Raw genomic sequence first — 24,300 nt, 5'->3', positions numbered from 1 at the left:
TGACTATACTTTAAGGTACACACTAGGGTAAACTGAAGGGGACTTAGGGCATCTGTATGGGGCTTGGCAAAAGCCTTCATCATTCTTTCTCTTTATATTATATAATTATAAGAAAATAAAATTCAAAATATAAGGAAGATACTAAATACTGAACTTGTATAAACTTTCCAAAAAATAATGTCTTTAATTTTTAATGAGAAATTAGCATTTGCTTTTTATGAATATAGCTTTTTACAGCAGATTTTATGCTTCAAATAGCAATTCCTGATGAAGACTTTTGTAATAGTCAAGACTCTTTAATCATAGTCTCTTCAAATTCTTGATAGTCATCACTAACAATAAACTTTGTTCATACAGGTTAGTAATACCCACAAAGTAAAACATTTTTTGAAGCCACTTCAAATTTAATAATATTTGAGTCATACTTAAAGAATCTGACAGTACTTTTTCTTTCACTGACAATGGCCCTGTTGAAATTCCTTGAGATTGTGTGACTGGATTTCAAATCTTTGGGAACTTTTTCAAACCAAATTATTTCAAAATAATAAAAATGCTTTAATTCATAGACCACTCACGCATAGTTACCAAGCACAGCCGACTTGGACACCTCTGAAAGGGCACGTCAGTCACGGAGGGAAGAATCCAATATGTGTGAAGATAGATTCAGTGCTGTACCTGCCAAGAACCTCACTGCCCCCCCCGCCACCCCCTCTCCCCCCGCTGGAAATTGCGACTGGCTGTACTTTGGCCTGGAGCTCTGCTTCTTGCAGGGCCAGCTTCATGGGTGTGCGACCTAGACAGCCATACGGGACCCCACCCTCCAAAGGACCCCGTTCTTGGTTTCAGGCTCTGTTGTTGGCATCTTGAAATGATTTTTGGCCAAGTAGCGCTGCATTTTCACTTTCCACTGGGCCCTGCAAGTTACGTAGCTGGTGTTGGCATCTGGGGCACCTGGAACACAAACCCCTCCAGGAGCAGGCAGACTGTGCCTTTGCCCACAATGGGCAATGGCATGTGTTACCGCTGGCTGCTGAGCTGTGAAGCAACTTCTTAGCGTCTGTGTTTGGCCTCTTGACATGGAGTGTAACAATCTGGATATCATCAGGCTCACCAGGTTCAATGTTCACATGACCATGGGCTACACCTTCCCACCTTGTTCCACTCAGCCACCCTCCAGGGACCCTGATGAAGCTGCCGATGCTTCCAGCTGGAGGTGACTGGTCCAGAGGTTCTAGCTGCCCCGAGAACTGAGGCATCAATTATATCACTCAAGAGGCCATGGCATACTGTTTGGGCAGTCCGGTGTGGGATGGGTTCCTAGGCATGTTATGTTCTGGTAAGAAGATCTCTGTACCTGAAATAGGCCTACCAGGTCCTGGCCAATATTTTTCAATATGAAGAGTTAGTATTAAATTTTGAATACCCACTCAGTGTAAGAGAATGTAGATTTAAGTTATGATCACTGAGTGTTATATGTAGGAAGGACCGAAGTGGAAGGGAGAGCTGGAAGGAAACATTCTGAATCCTTCCAGGCTCCTCCTCTGGCATGTGAGGGTTTAAAGCAGTTTCTCCTAACCATTTTGGAATTGGAATCGATATTACTTTTGGTTTGATGTCATACATAATGTTGGTCTCTCTATTAAAATGATATATATAGGGGTGCCTGGGTGGCTCAGTCCGTTAAGTGTCTGCCTTCGGCTCAGGTCATGATCCCAGGGTCCTGGGATCGAGCCCCACATCAGGCTCCCTGCTCGGCGGGAAGCCTGCTTCTCCCTCTCCCACTCCCCCTGCTTGTATTCCCTCTCTAGCTGTGTCTCTCTCTGTCAAATAAATAAATAAAATCTTTAAAAAAGAAAATAAAATGACACATATATATTAATATATAAGGATATATAAATGTGTCTATGTGTATATACATGTGTGTGTATATTATATATATATATATATATTTTTTTTTTTTAAATAAAATAAGCAAAAACAGTTCCAAGCCAGTGAGGACAGATACTCCCAGCACAGGGGAGGGAAGTTTCTGCCAAAACACTTTTCATGGAGCAACAGATGTGCTCAGATGAACTCTGGGGACTGGGGAGAAGCGGGGGGGGTGGGGAAGAGGACTCAGCTGAGGCATAATTGGACCTGGCAAGGGTAGGGAAGAGGCCGTACACAGGCCTAAGATTTCTCACACAGAATACCAAATGAACTAATTGCTTTCTGCCCTGAGAGGCAAGGATCACAAGTATGCATCAATCTTAGAACAAGGTCATACAAACAGAATCCCAACAGATATCCTTAAGTAAATACTATTTTATACTATTTTACATAAATACATACACAACACTCCCCATTACACAGTTATACTGTTTCAGCAAGAATCGTGCACTGAGAACTTAGTAGATGTTAACGGCATGGAGTCCTTTCCTTGCTCTGTACCGTGTGTGGGTGTGTGTGCACACGTGCACGAGTGTGCGGCCATTAAGCGGTTCTTGTGGTGAAAGCACTCATCAGGTCTACATGCAGTGGAAGAAAACTATAACTGCATCCCTGCTTCTTAATATTCTGATTTTCTGATCTAAGTAAGTGTTCTGGCATTTATAAAATGGCCTGGCCCTCTTGCTACCAATCAGTGGCTTTCCAAGGATGATGAGAAAACTGTAAAAGTGTGAAACCCAAGCAGCACCAAAATAACAGGAGTGGTTTTAGCAAGAGTCCACAAGATAAGGGAGGAGACAGGAGAAGGAAATACACCCTGGATGACTCCGTGTTTCTACGTTGCTAAAATGTTATGCTCTGCCTTATGGTATATTTGAACCTAACGAGGGCAGGAAGGGAGGACCTTCTGGACTTCACATTCACAAAGGCCTCACATACAGACTTGAGGCTCTATTTCTAAATGAGGCTACACACCTACTCACAGGTATACAAAGAGGATGGAAAGCTATCATTCAACTTGAATTTTTAAAATATACCACGAAGTTTGCAACTTGGCTTTGACCTTTCTTCATTTTTTTTAGTGTATTGGGAGCCTCCAATAATGGAAGTGGCTGGGCCTTCTCTCAACCTTGAAGAGGCGTGTGTGTATCTTTTTATGTGTATTTGTCCTCCAGTGCACATTTTCATAACTGGATTGGATGTAACATGCTCAATTAATTAGGGAATACATTTTTATTACCAACACCACTATTGGTTATAATTTGATCTCTATAAGGAACTGGCCAACTAGGCAGATTAGCGTGAACTGGCTCATGACTGGAGCTGAACAAAGATGTTGTGCGCTCAACACATCTGCTTTGCATATTTGTGCTTTGTTTATCATAAAACAGCTGATAATGATAAGGACGTGTAAGAAGCACAGTGTTAATGATAGTGTGAGTAGAAAGTGCGAACAAAAACCATGACTTCTGAGCAAAAGCTAGATGTAAATTAAACTCCGGATTTGTTCAGAGTTGAGGTTTTATAGCTATACATTTACGGCATTTAGAAAGACCTTTGGTGTTGAAATTCCTGCAAGAATAATTTCATTGCTTCAAGTGTGAAACTCCCCATTCACTGATCCCAACTCTTCCCACTGAAGCAGTTGCTTCATAATACTGTTTTTGCTGATGTGACCATTTTATTATGGAACAGTGTGTGTATTACAAAACACATGGAGCTTATATAATGCAACATTTCCTAACACACAGTACACGGATCACTTGTGGCTCAGGAAGTATCTGCAGATAGTATGAAGACAAACATTTTAATTTCAATAGTTGTAAGTTTCTTTTAATGTGTGCTTTCGATTTAGGGCAAATTTTCCAACTTGCCATTGATGGTAGAATGATGCACAGCTTCCTTTTAAGTGTAAGCTAGAAGGGGGTCAATTTATAGAAAAATACCAAATAAATAAGCGGTAGTCTGCAGGATAAAGCAAAAATTGTGAGAGTGCTCTGCAAATGACCCATGTTTTGGAAACAATGGGCTATGTAATAAAAAGAAAGAAGGTGTAGGCTTTGGGTTGAGTTTCTGACAGTGATGATGGCCACACTGAGCCATCCTGGAGACCAGTGCCACACACATGTAAGGCTGCTGCCTGATGCCCCAGGAGCGTGCTTTTCCACGTGACACTAATTGGCCCACACAGGAGTGAAACCATGACCCTTCCCTCATTAGCCACATGCTCAGACCAGCTGAGCTAGCTCGCTCTGGGTCACTGGGGTCCCATGTAGGAAATTACCATTCCAGTGCCCTGTGGTCCTCTCGTAACCCCAACTAATGAATGTCCTGTGGAGCCTAATGTCATTCCTGGGGGAGCACACTGCTCTCCCAGCAGTGGAGAAGTTGATGATATTCTGAAGTTTTAACCCAGGGAAAGCCAAATAAGAAAGCACAGAGAACTCAAGAAGCCGGAGAACAATCTTTCAAACACCTGTGTGCTAGAAAAAAGGATGACAACAGCATTCTGCTCTGTCCATCTGTTTGCCAGGGCAGGTCTCAGGACACAGAACGCAAGCACAGAGAAGTAAAGAATGCTAAGCATCTCACAGCAAGTTCATCACAGTATAAATGACATTAAGTGCTTGCTGTCTGGACCAAGCACTTTCTGACACCAACCTTGTGAGGTAGGGTTGATATAGGATAATCCCTACTTTAGAGATCAGGAAATTAAGGCTCCGAAGTAATTAGTCCAAGAGACTACGATAGCGAGCTCCTCCCAGGATTGCTGTATTCTAGAAATTAACAAATTATCAAGTTGAAAGGAAATTCTACAAGGTGGACAGAGAGCTTGCCAAACATTTCTGCCTGTGCCCCCTTTTAGGTCTCAGGAGAAAGACTGTAAGCCTTCAAGTAATCTTTATTTTTCTGTAGCTTTAGCACATCCATAGTTTAGCCTTGACAAGAGTTTCCTTAATAAGATGAATATATAGTCAAGGCCAAGAGAACGCATTCTTTCCAAGTGTTGGAGAACACTGGAAGGAAAGGGACAGCAGACTTTCTAATGCATATTGAAGAGCTGGGAGAGACCACTATGTCACCCCATCTCATCTGCTTTTTAACAAGGCTATTGGATCGATACCCCTTCCAGGGCCAAACTTACTGGTGGATGAAATACCTCCTGGTGCTCACTTGGCAGCCACTATTCCCAGAGCCACAGTGGGCCTGCTGCCCTGGGGGTGCCCACCACCCTCATCCTCTTTGGAAGCCATGAAGCCCTGTGTGTATGTTCACTTCCACCTAAATAACAGTATGAATCAGAAGGGACTAGAGAAACTTGAAGCAGATCACCAAACCATGTTTTAACTCAACCCTCTGGTTTCTGATTAATTGGAGGGGATGACTCAGCTTTGTCAGTTTCCTGGTCAATGCCTGAGAAATTTAATATTTTTAAGTTACAGCTGGCTAAAATAAACTCAAGAGTCAGACAGACCTAGAGAGTATCCCAAATTTGCCATTGATTAGCAAAGAGATGCTGGCAAGTTACTTTCTGGTTTGTGTTTGTGTGTGTGTGTGTTTTTAAGATTTTATTTGAGAGAGAGCACAAGCAGGGAAAAGGGTGAGGCAGACTCCCCACTGAGCAGGGAAGCCCAAAGCAGGGTGATCCCAGGACCTGAAGATCATGACCTGAGCTGAAGGCAGATGCTTAACGAACTGAGCCACCCAGGCGTCCCAAGTTACTTTGTTTTAGTTGCCTCACATATGTAAGAGGGATAAAATCTTTCTCTCTTGGTGGTTGTATTTAAATAAGGTAGTGCATATAATATGCTTGGCACAGGGCTGAAATGCTCAAAAATGACAGTATTTCTTATTGCCTGATCTGTCCTCTGCCCCTTCACATAGCATGATTTGAGTGAAATGTGGTGCAAGTTGCCATGGTCCAAAAAGCCATGAGATAGTTCTTAATTATAATCTTATCTTTAGTTATTCATTTGGAGACTTTACCTATTTATTATTTCACATTCTGTATTCCTCTTTACTATAGGCTTCTGAGAAATTATTTCTTGAGGTAGAGGGGACAAGGTCTTCTGAGGGCTTGACGTTAAGTGCTATAGGAGACTTACTACCACTGCCCACCCACCCCTTCTGCCCCCGGAGTCCAGCCTAAAACAATAGACTTTTCTGTGTCTACTATAAGTTTTCCTTTGACTCAGGAGCATATTTGCTTGGTCTCAGAGTGGAGACTCCATTCTGATCATGGAACCTTAAGACAGATGAAACCTTTCTTACAAGCGTGCTCCCAGGCATCAACATTGGGTGAAACTGACTTGTTTCCAAAAGTGAGAAAACTGCTAAGAAACAGGGGCATCGAGACCGTTTGCCCGGGGTACTCCTTAGCCAGCAGCTGGGAAGAGGCTGGGTGGAGCTGACCAGATGCGGAGAAGAAACAAGGAACCCCATGACCTGAGACCGGTGACAGTCTCCTGAAACACGGGACGCTGGGCAAGCTCGCTGTTGACCATTCTTCTTCAAGCACATCCACTGGCTGATTGCCATCAGTCAGGTTTCCTAGGCTTCAAATTAGGCAAATCCAATATTGGGAAGAAACATTTATATTACCACTTGGGTTGATTATAGCTTGTTTCTCCTTGATTATCTCGGTTCAGACTGGTGAGCTTTTAACGATGAATTGTAGCCATGACTGGAGATCCGGGAGACTCAAGTCTTTCTGGGGCCTCTGGTTTAGCAGTTCTCTTTAACCCACTGCCACCTAGCGGCAGCTGAGCAGACTGAGGAGCGCTCCACTTCTATTCAGGAAAGAACGTGGTGGGGCAATAAACTTGCCACTGGAATCCGGGAAGCTTAGGGAAAGATAATAGATATCTCTCATTCCACTGGCTTCCATCCCCCTGCCAATATTTAACTGTCACTGTACATTTTAAATGTCAAGCTAGCTGACGGTCCTGCCTTTTTTTGATTAATGAGGACATTCTCATTTAATCAGAAGTCTTTGAGATACAAAACAAACAAGCAAGGGGGAAGAATTAGAGCATGTGGGTCTTGCCTCCCTTCCCTCCACTGAAGTGGTTAGAAATTTCTTGTATGTTGGCTAAGCCCAGCTTAATATATTCTTTGAAAGTGGGGAACTGGGTCTTGACGGTTAACTTGAGTTTTCCCTCTCTAAGTATCAGTGTGATTTTTGTCTACCTTACCCAGGTCACTCAGTTCTGGAAGCACACAGAGGAGATCAAGTAATCTATGTGGCAAATCTTGGAGCAGTTCAACTTCCTTGTACATGCACAGAGGGAAGCTGGTGACAAATTCAAATATTTCCGGAGCCATGTGAGGATCAATTAGTCAAATGTGGTCAAACCCTCAGAGGGAGCAGAGTGAAGGGTGATCTTAGCAGATCACGAAGAGAGGAGGTTAATGCCAGTGAGCTAATAGGTAGAGTAAATTCACAGGGCAATTACCATTGCTTGGAGTTTAGAAGAGATAATTCACAATGTGGGCCAAGTTCCTTTTCTAAGCATGAGCTTCTAATAAACATGGAAGAACAAAGCCACACAAGGAGAGCTGATGTAGATATGTGTGCTTTGGTAAAGAAAAGGTACAAGGTTACAACAATGAGATGCCAGAAGGCTTGAAACGCATTAACTTTCTAGGTGTGTCTTCACTTGGTCATAGACTCCCATGCCTCCTCCCCTCCATCACCCCTCAAAATCAGCAGAGACAAAGCGGTCAGTACATTAATACAATCATATTTATTACAGATTCCAGACTCCCATATGACACACACCTAAGCAGAACACTGCAAACTGACGTTACTAGCAGCAATCCTCCCTAAACATGAAGAATTTAGGTGAACTTCACAATTAGGAGTAATTTCAAGACAAGATTATAAGTTATGGTTTTTCTTTTAGCAGCTGGTATATGAATACTGAAACTAGAAATACAGAGAGTCGTCCAGGTTAGCCTTGTCTAAAAAAACATCAATAAGTCACGGTGCAGAGGGGTACCCCCAGGGTTGCCAAACAGAAGGCTAATGTCTTTAGATGTCAGTAGGAAATAAGCAAATCACTTTTCAAGACACGGCTCACTACCTGCGTTACTGTCAGGACAACAGAAAAAGACCTGGACGGCTGCCCTAGAATCTAGCTCACACGTAATTCAGCCAGATAATCATTTCAATACTACCCCCTAAAACTGTTTAGACGTTTCCCCCCACAGCTCTAAAAACATAACATCAGACATAACATCAGACATTTGCTCCAAAGGACTAAAAATCAAAAGCAATTGCGATGTATTGGGAGTAGCTTTTATGGCTTTCCTGAGGGACAGTTGCCATCTTTTCAGAGTGTTTTTAAAGCAGTACTAAGTCTTGGAGCTTATCAAAATACTTTTCATTCTAAATAAATAAAAGACCAACTGAATGTCTCAGGTGCACTTATTTCTTTTCCCCCAGATCTCTGAACCATCCAAAGCCATTCCTTGACAGATAGCTTTCATTTTTATTAGAGGAGTGTAAGAGAACTTACAAACACTTGAAAAATACTCAAAACACTCAGAGTAAAAGAGGTGCAACCCTTCCTCAGAGCCCAGGAACCTGTGACAGGAACCCCAAAGGCTTATCTAAAATCCACCAACTCAATTTGCCAGAAAGTAGACCACCCACCTTTGCAACATAGGCCCAGATAAGATTTTCTTGCTTTATAATCACTAAGAAAAGCATCTGGGAGTTACTGCCCAGGAAAACATAGGCCGATGAACAGAAGCTACTGAAAAGGGGTTGATTGTAGTCTATATCTGGCACAGGAAAAGAAAAATTAAAACAGTTGCTAAACCATTATATTTATACCATGATACTCTTAGGTGAACCTTGGCCTTCCCGTAGCAACCATTTCATTCATAAAAAATACATACAAATGGGAAAGCTTTGGGGCAGCACCAGTGACAGCTAGCTGTCTTTGAAGAATTTTAATTTTTCCTAAAGGCAAAAATTAAGAGAAAATGTAGAGAATCAATTCTATTTCATGAATTTGCCTATGTCAGTGGCTATGGGGACAGTGCAAATAGAAATACAAAACCCCTCAGCATCAAGTTAGGGTTCTATTTTTCTCTCAAGGGGTAAGTGGTATACCTAGACTTCTGTACACAGCTTCTGAAGATTAAAGGCAGCTCATAGTTCATGCCTCGACAATCTCTAAAGGTACTGCTGGATAATTTTACCACGAGGAGAGATGAAGCCCCTCCTGACCCACTAACAACTCAGAGCAAGGATTCTCATGCATCTAGACTTTAATGTGAATGGTTTCTCGGCTTTCTGACTTGATATGCACCATGCACAGAGAGCAAGGAACCGACTGGTCTAAAGCCATCTGCGAATGGTTTCTAGGCTTTCTGACTTGATATACACCATGCACAGAGAGCAAGGAACCGACTGGTCTAAAGCCATAGACACTGCTAACGCTGGCTAACCATCTCACAAACGGCCCGCCATCATAAGATGGTCTCTGAACGGAGCATAAATGCTTCCCAAGTACTAGAACAAACAACCTAAAGTGGAAGTTCTCCTGGTGGTAGAGGCATAGAATCACCTCTGTGTACAAAGAATGGCACATGAAATCATTCTGGGTGTGAAACCACATCTCCCGTTGCTCAGTGCTCCTGAGAAGACCTCGAGAAGTGCACAGGTACGCCCCATGAACTGTCTCGGAAACGGATTCCCATGTCTAGAGATTACTTGAAGAACCCAAATTGGATGTTCAAAAATAAGTCTTATTCCTACCAATTGTTCTAAGCCCACATCCCTGGAGAATACTAGAAACCAGTTTTGTTGCATTTCAGCTGTGTAGGGCCCCCCTCAAGTGAGCTCGTGGGGGCCTCCAGAACTCTACCATTCTGGCTGTTACTTTCTCTTTTTCTTTCCTTCTCCTGAGGAAGACTTCAGTTATTTTCATAGCAACCTATTATAATGTTCTAGGTGATGACATATTTTGAGCAGCACATAGGTTATTAGAACCAATTTTTTCTTCCTTTTGAAAAATTTCTACAATAATAAAGAAAAGGCAATAATTTTAAAAACTGACTTCCCTAAAAAAGAATTGTCATACTTTGTACAAAACAGCATATTTACTAAGTAGTATTCATCCTAGAATCACTGTCCAAACCAAACCAATAAATGGGGGCATATGGGCACATCAGACTGATCACATGAGTTTAAAATAATTTTCAGAGCCAGAATTATTAGATTGGACAGAAAAATAGCAAACCAATCATTATCTGGACATATGAAAATTATATACAAACATGAAAATGCAGCATGTGTTTAAAATAAATCACGTTAGATTTAGTCAGGCACTAAAATGAATGGAAACTGATATATTTCTTTTGATACCAAACTTTTACTTTATTGGGAAAACCTGGTATCTGTTGCAACTTCTAGCTGAGGGACAGAAGGGCAGACAGAGGAGGACATCTAACAGGAAAGACTGGTAAAGAGGTAGAGGCAGGGGTACCTGATGATTAAACAAGATAACTATTAATTGAGAAACTGAGATTTTAGACATAGATTAGATGAGCAGATTCCAAAGATAATTGCTTGACTTTGTAACATGGAACCTCTCTAAATGTTTATTGTATCTGATATGGCTCTAACGAGGAATATTTACAATGCATTTTAAAATAAAAACAAGTAAATGAAACAAAACATCTTCCACAATTCCCCTTTGGGGATGTGTCATTTTTAGATGTGCACTGTCCCTTTGGTACTACCATACAAACCCCTTGAAAAGTTCAGGGGAAAGGGGAATTCTTTCTGACGATGAACAGAAAAGGGCTGGGGCTGGGATGTGAGGGAAGCAGCAAAGAAACGTTACTCTTCTTTTATTGAGGATATTCTTCTAAGAACTTCCATTGTCCTTTACGAGAAAGGAATGGATTATGGAAAACAATTCCTGAAGATATCACTGCCTTCTGAGGACAAGTTCATAATTATGACACCTACGGAGATGACTTTCACATGTAGCACCTACCTTGCTCATAAGACATAGAACTCTTACCGAGCTATGAAATATAGTTAGTAAAAGTTACTCATGGCACTTAAATATGTTTAGAGACATAAATTCTTTGTCTCAGTGCCCCTGTGAGGTAGGTGTCTGATGGGAAAACCTGAGGCATGGAGGGGTTAAGTCTGCTCTCCTTTCATTACATGACGAGCCAGTGGCCTAGCTAGCAGAGGACCAGGTGTCCTAACTCCCTCAACAATATTCACCCTGCTTCTCAGAAGGCTTACCTAAGTTACATAAAAATTACAGCAGGGGAATTTTTTTTTCAAACATTTTAACTAGTTAGCTATTTTTTTTTTCCTTAAGGATTTTATTTATTTGACAGAGACACAGCGAGAGAGGGAACACAAGCAGAGGGAGTGAGAGAGGGAGAAGCAGGCTTCCTGCTGAGCAGGGAGCCTGATGCGGGGCTCGATCTCAGGAACCTGGGATCATGACCCAGGCCGAAGGCAGACACTCAACAACTGAGCCACCCAGGCGCCCTAGTTAGCAATTCCTATTCCCACTTTGAACATAAGTTATTCTAAAATAAAACCAAATATAAACAAAACAAAAAATCAATATTGCCTAACAGTCTGTGTCTAGATGTAGCCTATTCTGTACTAGCGATTGAAAAAGCATATAGTATGATTCAAGTAGAAGTATCAGAGGGTGCTACAGTGTTCTCATTACTCAAGCCAGGCTGTGAGTAAAGTGTCCCTTAGAGATGCCACCCACTGTACTTTGTAAGAACCTCTTCGGCATGACACCAGGGAATAAAACTACCACTCCTGTTTCATGGAAATACCATTCTGAAAGTTAGTCTACACAGGCCAGCCCTAACCGGAAAGGGAACTCTCAACCATGTGATGCATACATACTACTGAGTTCATGCAGAACTCTTTGAAGCCAGATACGAAGGTCATAGTCACCTGCCATAAAGCTCACGGAACAGTTCACACTACGTACAGAAGGGCAATACACTGGGTACGTGCACTAGCACCATGCCACAGAAGTGAGAGAAGGACAAGAAGCCACCTCGTGAGCATCTTCTAGTCCCATCTGGCATGCCATTCTCAGAAGCTACCTCTGCTAAGTGGGGAAGACTGCTGAAGTCCTGTATCCCTTTAAATAATGAGAGGGGTAAAAACAGAATATTCATTGTCAGTTGCTCTGAGCATACTAGCTATCCAAATTTTACTCTTTCATAAGTTGGTAGCTTTCTTAGTTTTATAGATATTCAAAGGTAATAAATTACATTTCTCGATCAAGAGAGAATGGTGTAGAGCAAAATTCCAAGGTCATTTACAAGTTGTGGGTACAAGACTACAGGGAAATTTATATTGCTACTCTTAGAATCAAATTCATGAGTACTTAGGGCACTAGCTTTTAGAAATGAAATTATTTTTTGAGGTGTTTTTTCCCTCCCACCCTTTTAGTATCTGTGGGGTGAATTTAATTCATACCATGACCCCTAATTCAAATGAAGATTTGATATTTGGTTTGAGTGTCTAAACTCGACCATGACACCAAATAAGATGCATGTTGTTTCCTCTGTACAGCTTTTGACTTGATATTAATGCAAATACCCACCCTCCTAAGGCCTGCGTCCCCTTGAGGGAGCTCATCTTCCAGAGGGCCGGAGCCTGGCTCTATGCTCTGCACATGCAGGACCAGAGGGAATCATTCCAACTCAGAGTTTCACTGGGATACTAGTATACAGCATAGCAGCAATTCATGCATTTTATTTCTAAAAACCAAAGCTCCAGGGAGGCCGAGCTGGTCACTGTGCAAGATGAACCAGCAGGACATTCTCGCCTCGAATGAAAATCTGATTTATGTGTCGAGTGAATACCTGCTGGTAATCCACTTTGGGCTTTCGCTTTTTCTTACGGGGCTGGCCCCTGGAAAGGGTGGTAGCCCTGGAAAAGGTACCTCCCGCACTTGACCCTTCTGTCCGTGTAGTCCTCCCTGACATCTCTGACCTGGACTCCTCCCTTGCAGATGCCTGCAGGGAAGAAGGGACGGAGCGGGAGCGCCTGCGTGAGCCCCGGTCAGTATCTTCTCTTCCCCACACTGAAGCCACCTTCCAAGTAGATGTCTGGGAATATCTGGACAGAGTGGAGTCTTCAACTGCAGACTTAGAATCTGCTTCCTTTCTGGAGGTATCTTGAAGTTTTAGGCGATCAAACAGCTATAAGGAAAGCAATGATAAATATCAGCCTTCTCTTTGGCCTTCAACATCCCTCTTTCAATATAGAAAAAAACACCAGATTGCTTAATTAGGTTTTATAGACTCCTTGCTGTGCAATTTTTAAAAAGTTAGTAATGAATCATCTGTGTGTAGCCATAATACAGATAAATCAATAATGCCAAGAGAAAAGGCACCTGCTTTTTTCTGTGGTATAAAATGGAAAGACTTTTAAGGTTATAAGAGGTAACTTGTTGCTCAAATACTATGCAGGTCAAAAGCACAGACTCATTTGTGATTAGCTGAATGCATGAGAAGCGAGACTAATGAAGATCTTGGTCCAGGCATACATAGTGGACAGCAAATGAGCTCTCCCACTAGGAAAACCTGTTCACCAGGCTCAGTGATCTCCATTTCTAAGCTTGAAAGCACGCTGGGTACTCAAGAAGTCAGGGGAAACAGCCTACCCTAGTGAGAGTCAATGAAGAATCCCGCTCATACGCTTTGCCTAGAACAGGTTTTCGGTAGGTCTCATCCACATCGGTAAGTGCCTAGAAAAACAGCCCAGAGGAGAAAAAAATTTGGCAGAATTAAAAATATTATTTTTACAGCTTCCAGGAAAAAATTTAAAAAGCAGAATAAACATCTCATTTAGCAGAACTAAACTTAACAAGTGACTCCACTCTTGGGCAGAAAAAAATGGTAATACCTGGCACCTCTGAGTAAGATTTCCAAGCTGCTACCACCATATAATATGAGTTTTGTCTATGGTAAGGGGCCTTTACAAATGCATGGTAGAGGTCCTTAAATTTCAGTGTGCATAAGTATCTAGGAAGCTTATTAAAATATAAATCCAAGGCTACTTCCTAGATATGCTGACTCAGTAGGTCTGGGATAAAGCCCAGGAATTTTCTCTTTTAACCAGAAACTCTATGATTGTGATGTAGGGTGCCGCTAGGCCGCACTTTTTTTTTTTTTTTTTAATATTTTATTTATTTATCCGACAGAGAGAGACAGCGAGAGAGGGAACACAAGCAGGGGGAGTGGGAGAGGGAGAAGCAGGCCTCCCGCTGAGCAGGGAGCCCGATGCGGGGCTCGATCCCAGGACCCCGGGATCACGACCCGAGCCGAAGGCAGACGCTTAACGACTGAGCCACCCAGGCGCCCCACTAGGCCGCACTTTGAGGAAACACTATTCTACTGCTTCTTTTCCTTCCTCAGTTTCTAGGTCTTATGACAGCAATGAACTGGTATTAACAACCAGGGTTACATAGAGAATTGTTGAATTTTTGTCTCTCAGAGATAAACCTCATAGGACAGCTATTTAGGATCAAATGACATCATGTATGAGAAATCAATTTGAAAAGTATAACTCACCCTACAAATATAAGCTGACAGGATTATTATCATGACCATCATATCAAAGATGTTTTCTTAAATACTATTCCTTCAAAGGGAAAATTGTAACAGTAAAGTACTTTCCCCTACATTTTAGATATAAGAAAAGTGGGCTTCAGAGAAATTATCTTGCCTAGAGTAACACAACTACCAAGTGGTAAAGCTAGGATTCAAATCCAGGTCTTCTGATTGCACAGTGGTTGAAAACATGATTTTAGGAGTCAGAAAGACCTGGAATAAAGTTCTAGGACCTCCACTTACTAACACGGTAATTTGGGCCAATCATTCAGTATCTCTAGCCTCAATTTCTTCATTTGTAAAATGGAACAGTAGTAAACCTCATTCATTGAGATAAACCCTTAGTACACTATCCAGCAAATGCTAAGTGCTTAATAAATGGCAGCAACTACTATACTCATCTAGGAGAATGCATGGATGAAGATAAAACGCAGGAAAAAGAAAAGTTGGAGATGGAAGACCATATGAAAAAGAAACAGCAGAAAGCCTGGTGTTCCTATTTTAACTGCCCCATATTGTGTTGTGCTATAATGTCTCTTCACTCCTACAAATATCTAGTAAGCAGACAGTAAGCCTCTAGGAGAGTGGGGGCGCATTCCCTTCATAAGGAAAACCATGTAAAGTATCTTGCTTATTAGTATGCCTGCTTCCCCTCTATCTTCATCTATCTTCCCAAAACTGTAGCGTGAAAGTTCCTTTCTGAAATTTCTGTACCTGGCACTGGTAAAGTACCAGCCAAAGTGGAAAATCAGTAAATATTTTGAAATGAGTGAAAGAATGGTCAGTAGGAAATTGATATAAAATTACTAAACAGCTGAAATAAATAATTATTCCTTAAGGCTGGGTTTCTTAACCATAGCACTAATGACATTTTGGACCAGATACTTCTTTGTTGCTGGGGGGCTATCTTGTGTATTGTAGGATGTGCAGCAACTCCTCTGGCCTCTACCCATTAGATACCAATAATACCCCATGCCACAATTGTGACAATTAAAAAAATGTCCCCAGACATTGCCAATTGTCCCTAGGAAGGAGAGAAGGGCAAAATTACCCTGGTTGAAAGCCAATGCTTTAAAGAAAAGGAAGCAACAGAAAGTACTCTTTTGTGGTTGGCCAAGAGAATGCAAAAATTCTAGTTCTTCTGGGAAGTTATTCTATAGGTTTTCCTAAATAAGGTTACTCAGGTCATTTAGACATATAAAAGATTAATCCCTAGGAGGTTCTCCAACCCCTTGAGAAGGGCTTAATTACCATATTCCAGAACTTGTCAAATGCGACGAGGAAGCCTGTACAGACACCCCGAAGACCCTTGAAAGTGCGGATGTGAACATTCACCTTCACTCCCTCCCGGATACAACGATGGAGCTCACCCAGAGGGCTGCCTTCATGCACTGAAACAAGACAAGAACAGTAAGCATAGCATGAACATCTGCTCTCATTCCCAGAATTAACAACCAAGACCACCCGACCATCTCCAGCAACATTAGGCAACATGGTGCAGTGGCAACCTCACTATGCAAACAGGAAGGCCCAATGGGCAACATAACAAGTACAGGCAGCAGACACTGAAATAAGGCAAGATTCCACCGGGATGGAGATAAAGTGTACATTTGGCTATCACCCAGATGTTTCACTACTCGAATAGCCTGTGTTCTATGATGTCATTGACGCTAAGATGCACCATTATTTACAAATGTTTTTTTGGGGAAAACCCCACATTAAATGTACACATCAGCAGCAAAATTCTTCTCAGTTCTGTATCTGGGTAAGATAACTTTTTTTTTTAAGATTATTTATTTATTTGTCAGAGAGAGAGAGACCATGCACGCAAAAGCCAGGGAAGCGGCAGGCAGAGGGAGAAGCAGGCTCCCTGCTGAGCAAGGAGCCCGATGTGGGGCTCAATCCCAGGACTCCGGGATCATGACCTGGGCCAAAGGCAGAAGCTTAACCGACTGAGCCACCAGGTGTCCCAAGACAAGTTTTTTAAGGGTAATTCTCATGAACCACATATCCAGCTTGACTCTTTACCAAAAAAACCCCAAAACCAAACAACTTGTTCATATGTTTAAAGGAAACAAACCATGTAACACACCTGCCCTTAAATATGTGCAGTCCTCTAAGAGAGAATGAACTTTTGGCCGCCCATCTGAAGACCCTCCATGCCTAAGCTCTCTGGAGCCGATGGATTCCAATGTACATCATCTTTACACTAGGAGGAAGAGACCTGGTTGCATTCCAAGCCTGGCTGATACAAAGGCACCTGCTAGGCATTAGGCTCCTATGAGATTGCTGATAAGCATCACATAAAAAGAATAGGACAATTCATGGGAAGAATGCTGGGACTATAAACTGCAGCTTTTACTATGATGGATTCTTTTTTTCAGAGCTTGGGAAGAGGGATGAATTTTATTTTTATGACTTCACATAAACTTAGCCTTCACAATATGATGGCTATACTATATAAAACCTTCCAAAAGAAAACCACATGTGCACACACACACACTCTTACACTCACACTCACACATACACAGTCTCAGTCTTTCCCTCCCAAGTTTGCAAGGCAAAAGTCTCTGGAGATTGATTATTGCCATCAATAGTAAACACACAAAAAAAATCTGTTTTGTTTCTAGTGCCATGAAAGACAACAACAGTCCTGCACTTCAGTTTGGACAACTAAGCGGGTTACTCTTGACCTCCTTATCCCTCACTCACAGATCAGCTTATAAATGATGGCAGTGATAAATTAATAAAAGAAAATACTCTTTGAAGAAAGTAACTTAGCAGATGAGAAGTAGGAGTTTATGTCAGATTGAAAATTTAGCAAGAAGGCACAGTTGAAGGCAGTGTGGCAGAAACAGAGGCCTTGGAAAGGAACATAAGCACCTTGGTCTGATCTTCATCATCTATCCTTGCTCTAGCAATAGCATATTTTGAAATACTTTGAATGTTTGAGTAACTTTGTCTCCACAAGTCTGAGTTTCCTTATTCATAAAATGAGGTTAGACTAGTTATCTTCTAGATTCATTTCAGGAGTAAGTCTTTATAATTCAATTTCTTAGAAACTGATCATACTGCCTGAATCAGTTTCTTTGCCTATACACATTCCCTGCTTCCCCTCACCCCTGCATGTGTTTCCACCAACAGTGGAAAGACCATTCTTTTCTTAAACACCATTCTTTTTCTAACTTGTAAATAAATAGAGGTACTACTTCACCCCCTGAGCCCCCAAACCAGAGAGAAACCACAGACACACACCTTAACAACAGTTTTCTTATTCTGGTTAAACAAATGATAAACTCGGGTCTTTCAACTCTCATATCTGTAATTTTCTCTCTTTTTTTTTCTTCCAAAGATTTGATAAGGTGTAATTCCAGGGATCACTTCACTCCTTGTGTGATCAAAAATATAACACTAGCACCACCTATCACAGCAAACTGCCAAGGCAAAAATGAGCTCCACATTCTGAATCAGAATGCACATTCTGATCTCTTTCCAGCAGTCTGTATAACAAACTCCAAATGGATATATGAGCCAGTCTTCTAAAATTTAATACAACAAAAAAACATATGCCTTATCTTTGAAGATTGTTATTCTTCGAGATCTCCTTCTCCATTGCCACTATTCTTATGCCCCAACCTTCCAAAGCCAGGTCATTCTTAACTCCATTCTTCTCCCTACTTGTGGCCACACTAAGCTCAGACAACAGATTCTCAATAACTAAGACATACCCTTTCCTTTCTCCTTCTCCAATCACTAATACAGTCCAGAGCCTTATCAGATGATTGGCTTATTATCTGTCTAGTCTAGTCTCCCAGTTCCCCTCACATCATCCCTGACACCATCATTATCACCAATTACTGAGCGCTCGGTATGAGCCAGGCCTTGGGTTAAGTTTAACTTTATGCATGTTATTTTATTTAATCCTCACAACTTTAACACATAGGTACTATTATTTTGCCCCACTTTACAGATGAGGAAAATAAGGCTCAGAAATGTTTATTTAAATAATTTCTCAAGGTTATTTACCTAGTAAACAGCTGAGCCAACACCCAATACAGGCAGGGTATATATACATCCTGACCTGGAGCTTTTAATTATGACAGTCTAAAACAATAACCACAACAATAATCTAAAACAATCGCAGTGACATTTAACATTCATTGAGAATTTCCCTACATGTAAGAGCTTTGAATGGGTTAACTAACTTAAACTTAACAGCTATAGGTAGATACTATTACTGTCCTCACTTTACAGATGAGGAAACTGAGGTTTCCCAAAGAGTTTAAGTGACTTGCCTACTGTAAAACAGCTAGAAAGTGCAGGAGCCAGTGTTCAAAACTAAAAAAGCCAGCAGTCAAACTCTTGAGTCTATGGTCTATACCTCCCCAAATACACTTTACCACTAGAAAGTAAGTTATTAGAAAGGTTGCCCTAAAAGTTTTTTCGCTTAAGAATATACACGATGGGGCGCCTGGGTGGCTCAGTTGGTTAAGCGACTGCCTTCGGCTCAGGTCATGATCCTGGAGTCCCAGGATCGAGTCCCGCATCGGGCTCCCTGCTCAGCAGGGAGTCTGCTTCTCCCTCTGACCCTCCCCCCTCTCATGCTCTCTCTATCTCATTCTCTCTCTCAAATAAATAAATAAAATCTTTAAAAAAAAAAAAAGAATATACACGATGGTTCCCACTATCTATCATAACAAAGTCAAAGAGAAACTCTTTGGTCTTCAAAGTGTTTTTAACAAATCCTTCTCTGGACCCAAATTCAGTTCTCATTGCTCTAGACACACATCTTTCTGCCTCACTTATGTGGCACCCTCCACCCACCAAAAGAAGCAAGCAAAGAAAAATGAGAATTTAGAATGTACTCCCCTCTTCCCTTACCTGAGATTAGCATAATGGCCCTGGCACACAGGCCCTGGAGTTGGACAACCCAGCATTAAGTCTCAGATGCAAACTAACAAGCTATGTGATCCTGGGCAAGTAGTTAAGCTCAGTGGACCTCATTTATAAAGTAGTATCTAAAGGTAAAATAAGATATAATGCGTCTAAAGGGCTTGGCAAGTGCACAGCACTTACCAGCTAAATAACAGTAGCCACAATTAGCAACAATAAAATTGTCTCTTGACCTAAAAAGGGGCATGAGAGAACTTTCTGAGGTGATGATTTGTTCTGTATCTTGATTGTGGTGGTAATTTCACAACTATACATTTGTCAAAACTCACTTTAAAAGGGTGAATTTTGTTATGTGTAAATTATACCTCAATAGCCTATTAAATAATTACTGTTATCCTCAACCATGCACTTCCTTAAATTAACTTTGAGACCTGAAGCCAATCTCTTCCAGGAACTCTTTCTGAATAAATTTAATCTTCACCCTTGCTTCTGTACTTTTCTTGCTTTCTTCCTTTTTGTTTTTTAAAGATTCATTTATTTATTTTAGAGAGAGAGACAGAGAGTGTGCATGAGCAGGGGGAAGGGCAGAGGGAGAGAGAGGGAGAGCAGCAGATTCCCTGCTGAGTGGGGAGCCCAAGGCAGGGCTCAGGCTGAATCGCACAACCCTGAGATCATGACCTGAGCCTAAATCAAGAGTTGGACACTCAACTAACTGAGCCACCCAGACACCCCTGTACTCTTCTTGCTTTCTGAAGCTCATCAGTTCTCTGTGATGTCTACCCATCTCTATCATGTACACTCAACTGTTTCTAGTGATGTGATTAAAATTTTCAGTGCCTATGGCACATTCTTAGATCTTGATTCCAGGCATATATTTAATCATGGGAAATCAACAAAGCTGGTTTTCATGCTCTGTCATACCAATATAGCAGAGTGCTCCAAAGGTAAAGCTAAAACCACTCCCACATAGAAATATGTCTTTCCCTTGACAATCTCTGTAGCAAAGCAACAACTGGCAAAATGGAAATAAATGTTACAATCTGACACTTGAAGTGCATTTCCAAGATCTGATAGTGGCAATAAGGTCTCCCAAACTGCTCTTATTTTAGGAACATGCATACTTTATCTTTGTGTTACTGTTGGGCAAGCAAGCTGGGGTGCACCCTAGCTTTGGCAAGAAGGCTCTGGCACTGTGTGTCACAGTAAATGATCTGACAAAGATACATCTAACAGCACACAGCTTTTCAGGATGTTTCTCTCTTAATAAACACGTCTAGGAATGAAAATATTCCCTTGCTTCGCACAACCCTCTATTCTAAAAGCAGTGATTTAATAATGTTACAGTTTAGCTATCAGGATACAGATGCTTTGAATGGCTAACTAGGTCATTGTGTTCACTGGCAGATGTCAGAAATGTTTGCCAGATGACAAAAGACATAACCCTGGGCTGTTTTTATTCCATTTGTTTAAGACCTAACTCCCACATTAGCAACCTTCCCTGTTTACAGCTTTACTCTAAGGATCTATTAGGAGGCTCCAAGAGATTCCCTTGTGTCATTTACACCTTCAGAACTTAAAATAACCTGTGCATATGGTAATGTGAGCCTGACAGACACACTCCTGCACCCATCCTGGCAGAGTGGCTGTGAAACAGTGTCTGGGTTTTAGTGGCAGTTGTCCCTGCTGCATTCCAGCACTTGTGACTTGGTAATGCAAACATATGTGTATCAAGACCCAGTAGCCCTTCTCCTATAAGCACCCTGGAAGGAGCTGTCACTTAATGTGCAGGGGTTATGCGATTATGTTCCCTGTTCTAACTGAACAGATAGATCTCCCCACACTCCGTCCCATCATCCCCAATCCCACTAACCAAACACTCTCCTTTCCTTAATACTGGTTGTGCCCCTCCCCTCTGGCTGTGGTCCCTAAGACCTCTCATCAACTCCGCAGATCCTCCCTGTAATGCCCCGTTTCCGGGCCCCACCACCTCTCCAGGGCCCCACCACCTCTCCTGATCCCCATCACACCCGCAGACCCTCGTTGCAGGGAACTCATCACCTCTGTAGCCACTTCCACGGACCCAGTTACCTCCGCGGACCTACACCCGTTACCCACGCAGACCCTTCCCGTGGCTCCTTATTACCTCTACAGCCTTAGCACTCTCAACCCCCACCTCCCCGCTCATGCAGACCTTTGATTACTCCAGAAGACCCTCCCCACGCCCCCATTAGCCACATGACTCAAGCAGAACCTCCTCACGGTGGCGGATTAGCTCCGCAACCTTCACCAAGACCCTTCCCCTAATGCGTGTGGATCTGCGCCAAGCCCCTAGCACCCTGCAAACACCCCGTGGGCCACCACCTTCCGGGCAGCCGGCTGGGCCCTCGTCCCCCCCACCGCCCCGCCCCGTCCGCCCCCGCAGGACTCACAGGGCATTCGCGTGAGCACGTTGCGCGGCGCCTTCCTGCTCCGGCCCGGACCCCGCCGGCGCGTCCCAGCGGCCCCGTCCCCTTCCTCCTTGGCCACCATGAGGCGACGGAGGCGCTGGATGCGCTCGGGGTCTGGAGCGGGGGCGTCCTGGCGGCGACGGGTTCTGGCCGAGAGCCCGGCAGCGGCGACGGGGACCCTTGAGCCCGCGGCCGCGCCCCGCGCCCGCCCGCGCCCGCCGCCCCGGACCCCGGTCCTGAGGAAGCTCTCGTACTCGGCCAGGTTGTTGAAGCAGGGTGCGTTGGGGTAGGGGATGGGCGGCAGGCGGGGCGCGTACAGGGCCAGCAGAGGGTCGAAGCTGTCAGAGCTGACATCCAGCCGCGGGCTGGGCGGGCGCGCGGGGCTCCCGGCGAGAGCCGACCTCGCCCCCCGCTCCCGCTCCTCCATGTTTGAAAGGCCCGCAAGCCGAGGCCGATGGGAAGAAGGAGCGGAGCCGCCAGAGGGCGGCACTGCGCAGCCGCGGCCTGGGGTTGCACTGCGCCGGCGCGACCGCCAGAGGGCAGCATCTGTCCGCGCTCAGCCCCGCCGGCCCGCCACAGCGCTCGGAAAACAGATTAATCTGTTTGAACGCAGTTTCCCCATGTATATCATTATCACTTAGGGTGTTTGTTAATACTCCAGATTCCCCGGGGGTGGATCTTGGAATCGGCATTTTAACAAGCCTCCCTAGGCGTTTTTCTGCTCTCAAACTGCAGTATACTCCTGGCTTGAGCTGATGGGAAGAGGCTGGAAGAGGGCAGTCCCAATCTGCTTTCACGCCGAGTCTCGCTGGGGGTTAGCCTACCTGGGCTCAAATTATTTCGCTTCTTTGGATCTTTACATTATCACCTGAAATGTGATAGAAATAGTACCTAACCTACAGAATTCTCCTAAGAATGAAGAGATACTGCATATAGAGCATTTAAATGCTCTATGTTAGCTAGTTAGTATTGGTTAAGTAGACAATGAAGGATGGTTGGATCCCAGTCCTGCATTTCCGACACCCTATGCAAAAAGTAATTTGCATTAACACCAGAGCGACCTTAGTATTAAAGAAAATTCACTGTATCACTGATTTTCTGAGCACTACTTAGGCAAGTGGAGGAAACTAGGAAAACAGCTCTTGGAAGCCAGGATGATGAAGATTTACAAGACCTGGTTGTACCACTTATTTTTTAAGATGCTGAACATAGCATGTTCAGCAAAACATTTTTGCTTTTTGATGTTAAAATGAAAGTCTATACAGAAGGCCAGATATTATCCCCTAATCCATCACAGCCAAGATGTTTCCAGTTACCTACAAGTCACACAAATCACCTTCCTGCCACCACTCTCCTGAACTATCAACTAGTGTTAATTCTATACTAGCTCTTTCTTGTGTTTTAACATTTCTTTAAGCTTTGGAAAGCCCAAGAGAATGCTATTCTCTACCTTAGAAAGCAAGATGAAAATTAATATACAACTGTGAAACACTGGAATGCTGCAACAAACAAAAGCCATCAGAAGGTGTTCCTAAGAGCACTACAGGTTTAGTTATGGTAGGACTATTAAACATCTATTGCTTTGCTCAAAACTTCTGCCCAAACAATAAACAAAGCTGCAAACTGCTGCTAGTTCAACGATTTAAGTGTTCGTCCCCCTATCTTATGACAAATTGAGCCTTGATAGTATCACACAGCACCCACAGGAAGCACATTTCTTTGGGTGGTTTTGTCCTGAAAGTCTGTACTTTAATGCCTATTATTTAAATTTATCTATATAATTGATACCTATAAAAATAGATATAATTTGTATAAATTTTGACATATAATGCTATCCATTTACTTACCATTATGTTACATTGGCCAGTCAGGAGCTACATTACCTTATTGCCTCATGTGGCCTATCACAGTATACTGAGGGCCATGTTGCCCAAAGTGCCATGTATCATCCATAGGCATCAGAAGCCTTTTTGGTTAAAAATCCGATTAGCAAACCTCAGATCTTCACAGGGGGAGAGGTGGAGGCTGGAATAGCACTTAAAACAAGCATTCCAAGTAAATTTTTGTATGCAGAAGTCTGTGAATCACTGCTGTGATGAAGGTACATTTATCCTGGCTTATGTAAAGACACATATATACAAAAGTTGGATTCATATTACTGTATTTGTATGAGAAAAATAAATGAAAAACTACGCCAAGGGAGTGGAAACCTTTATTTTTTTTTTCCAGAGATTTTATCAATTACCAAACAAGTACCAAATCTCCTCTTCCTGTGTAGTAAGAACAGGAAGGGAAAAAAATGATTCTGACAGATGAGGTATCAATTAGTGAAGGAGACCAGCCGTTGCCTTCAAAAGTACATTTTCTTTGTGGCTGTAAATTCTGTAATGCAAGA

The 24,300-nt window shown here is 42.7% G+C and overlaps 1 protein-coding gene across 4 annotated transcripts in view; it reads right to left on the bottom strand.

Annotated features, from left to right (window-relative positions):
• LSM11 (LSM11, U7 small nuclear RNA associated) overlaps positions 1-22,386 on the bottom strand; it is a 29,180-nt gene extending 6,794 nt beyond the window's left edge. Inside the window, exons 1-5 of one of the 4 annotated variants that reach the window (XM_081826242.1) lie at positions 21,888-22,386; positions 15,817-15,956; positions 13,617-13,700; positions 12,944-13,152; positions 1,987-6,773 (exon numbers count right to left, since the gene is read on the bottom strand). In XM_081826242.1, the coding sequence (XP_081682368.1) occupies positions 6,683-6,773; positions 12,944-13,152; positions 13,617-13,700; positions 15,817-15,956; positions 21,888-22,332 (969 nt within the window). In that variant the 5' untranslated portion in view covers positions 22,333-22,386 and the 3' untranslated portion in view covers positions 1,987-6,682. Of the gene's footprint in view, positions 1-1,986; positions 6,774-7,657; positions 13,153-13,616; positions 13,701-15,816; positions 15,957-21,887 lie in introns of those variants that run through there. The other 3 variants (XM_081826243.1, XM_081826241.1, XM_031024997.2) reach the window with 3 other exon arrangements.
• Between the last annotated feature and the right edge of the window lie 1,914 nt (positions 22,387-24,300).

This window comes from Leptonychotes weddellii, chromosome 7 (assembly GCF_054177405.1).
Source record: "Leptonychotes weddellii isolate Sample4059 chromosome 7, ASM5417740v2, whole genome shotgun sequence".
Classification (NCBI taxonomy): Eukaryota; Metazoa; Chordata; class Mammalia; order Carnivora; family Phocidae; genus Leptonychotes; species Leptonychotes weddellii.
This window is presented reverse-complemented; position numbering and strand designations above follow the sequence as displayed.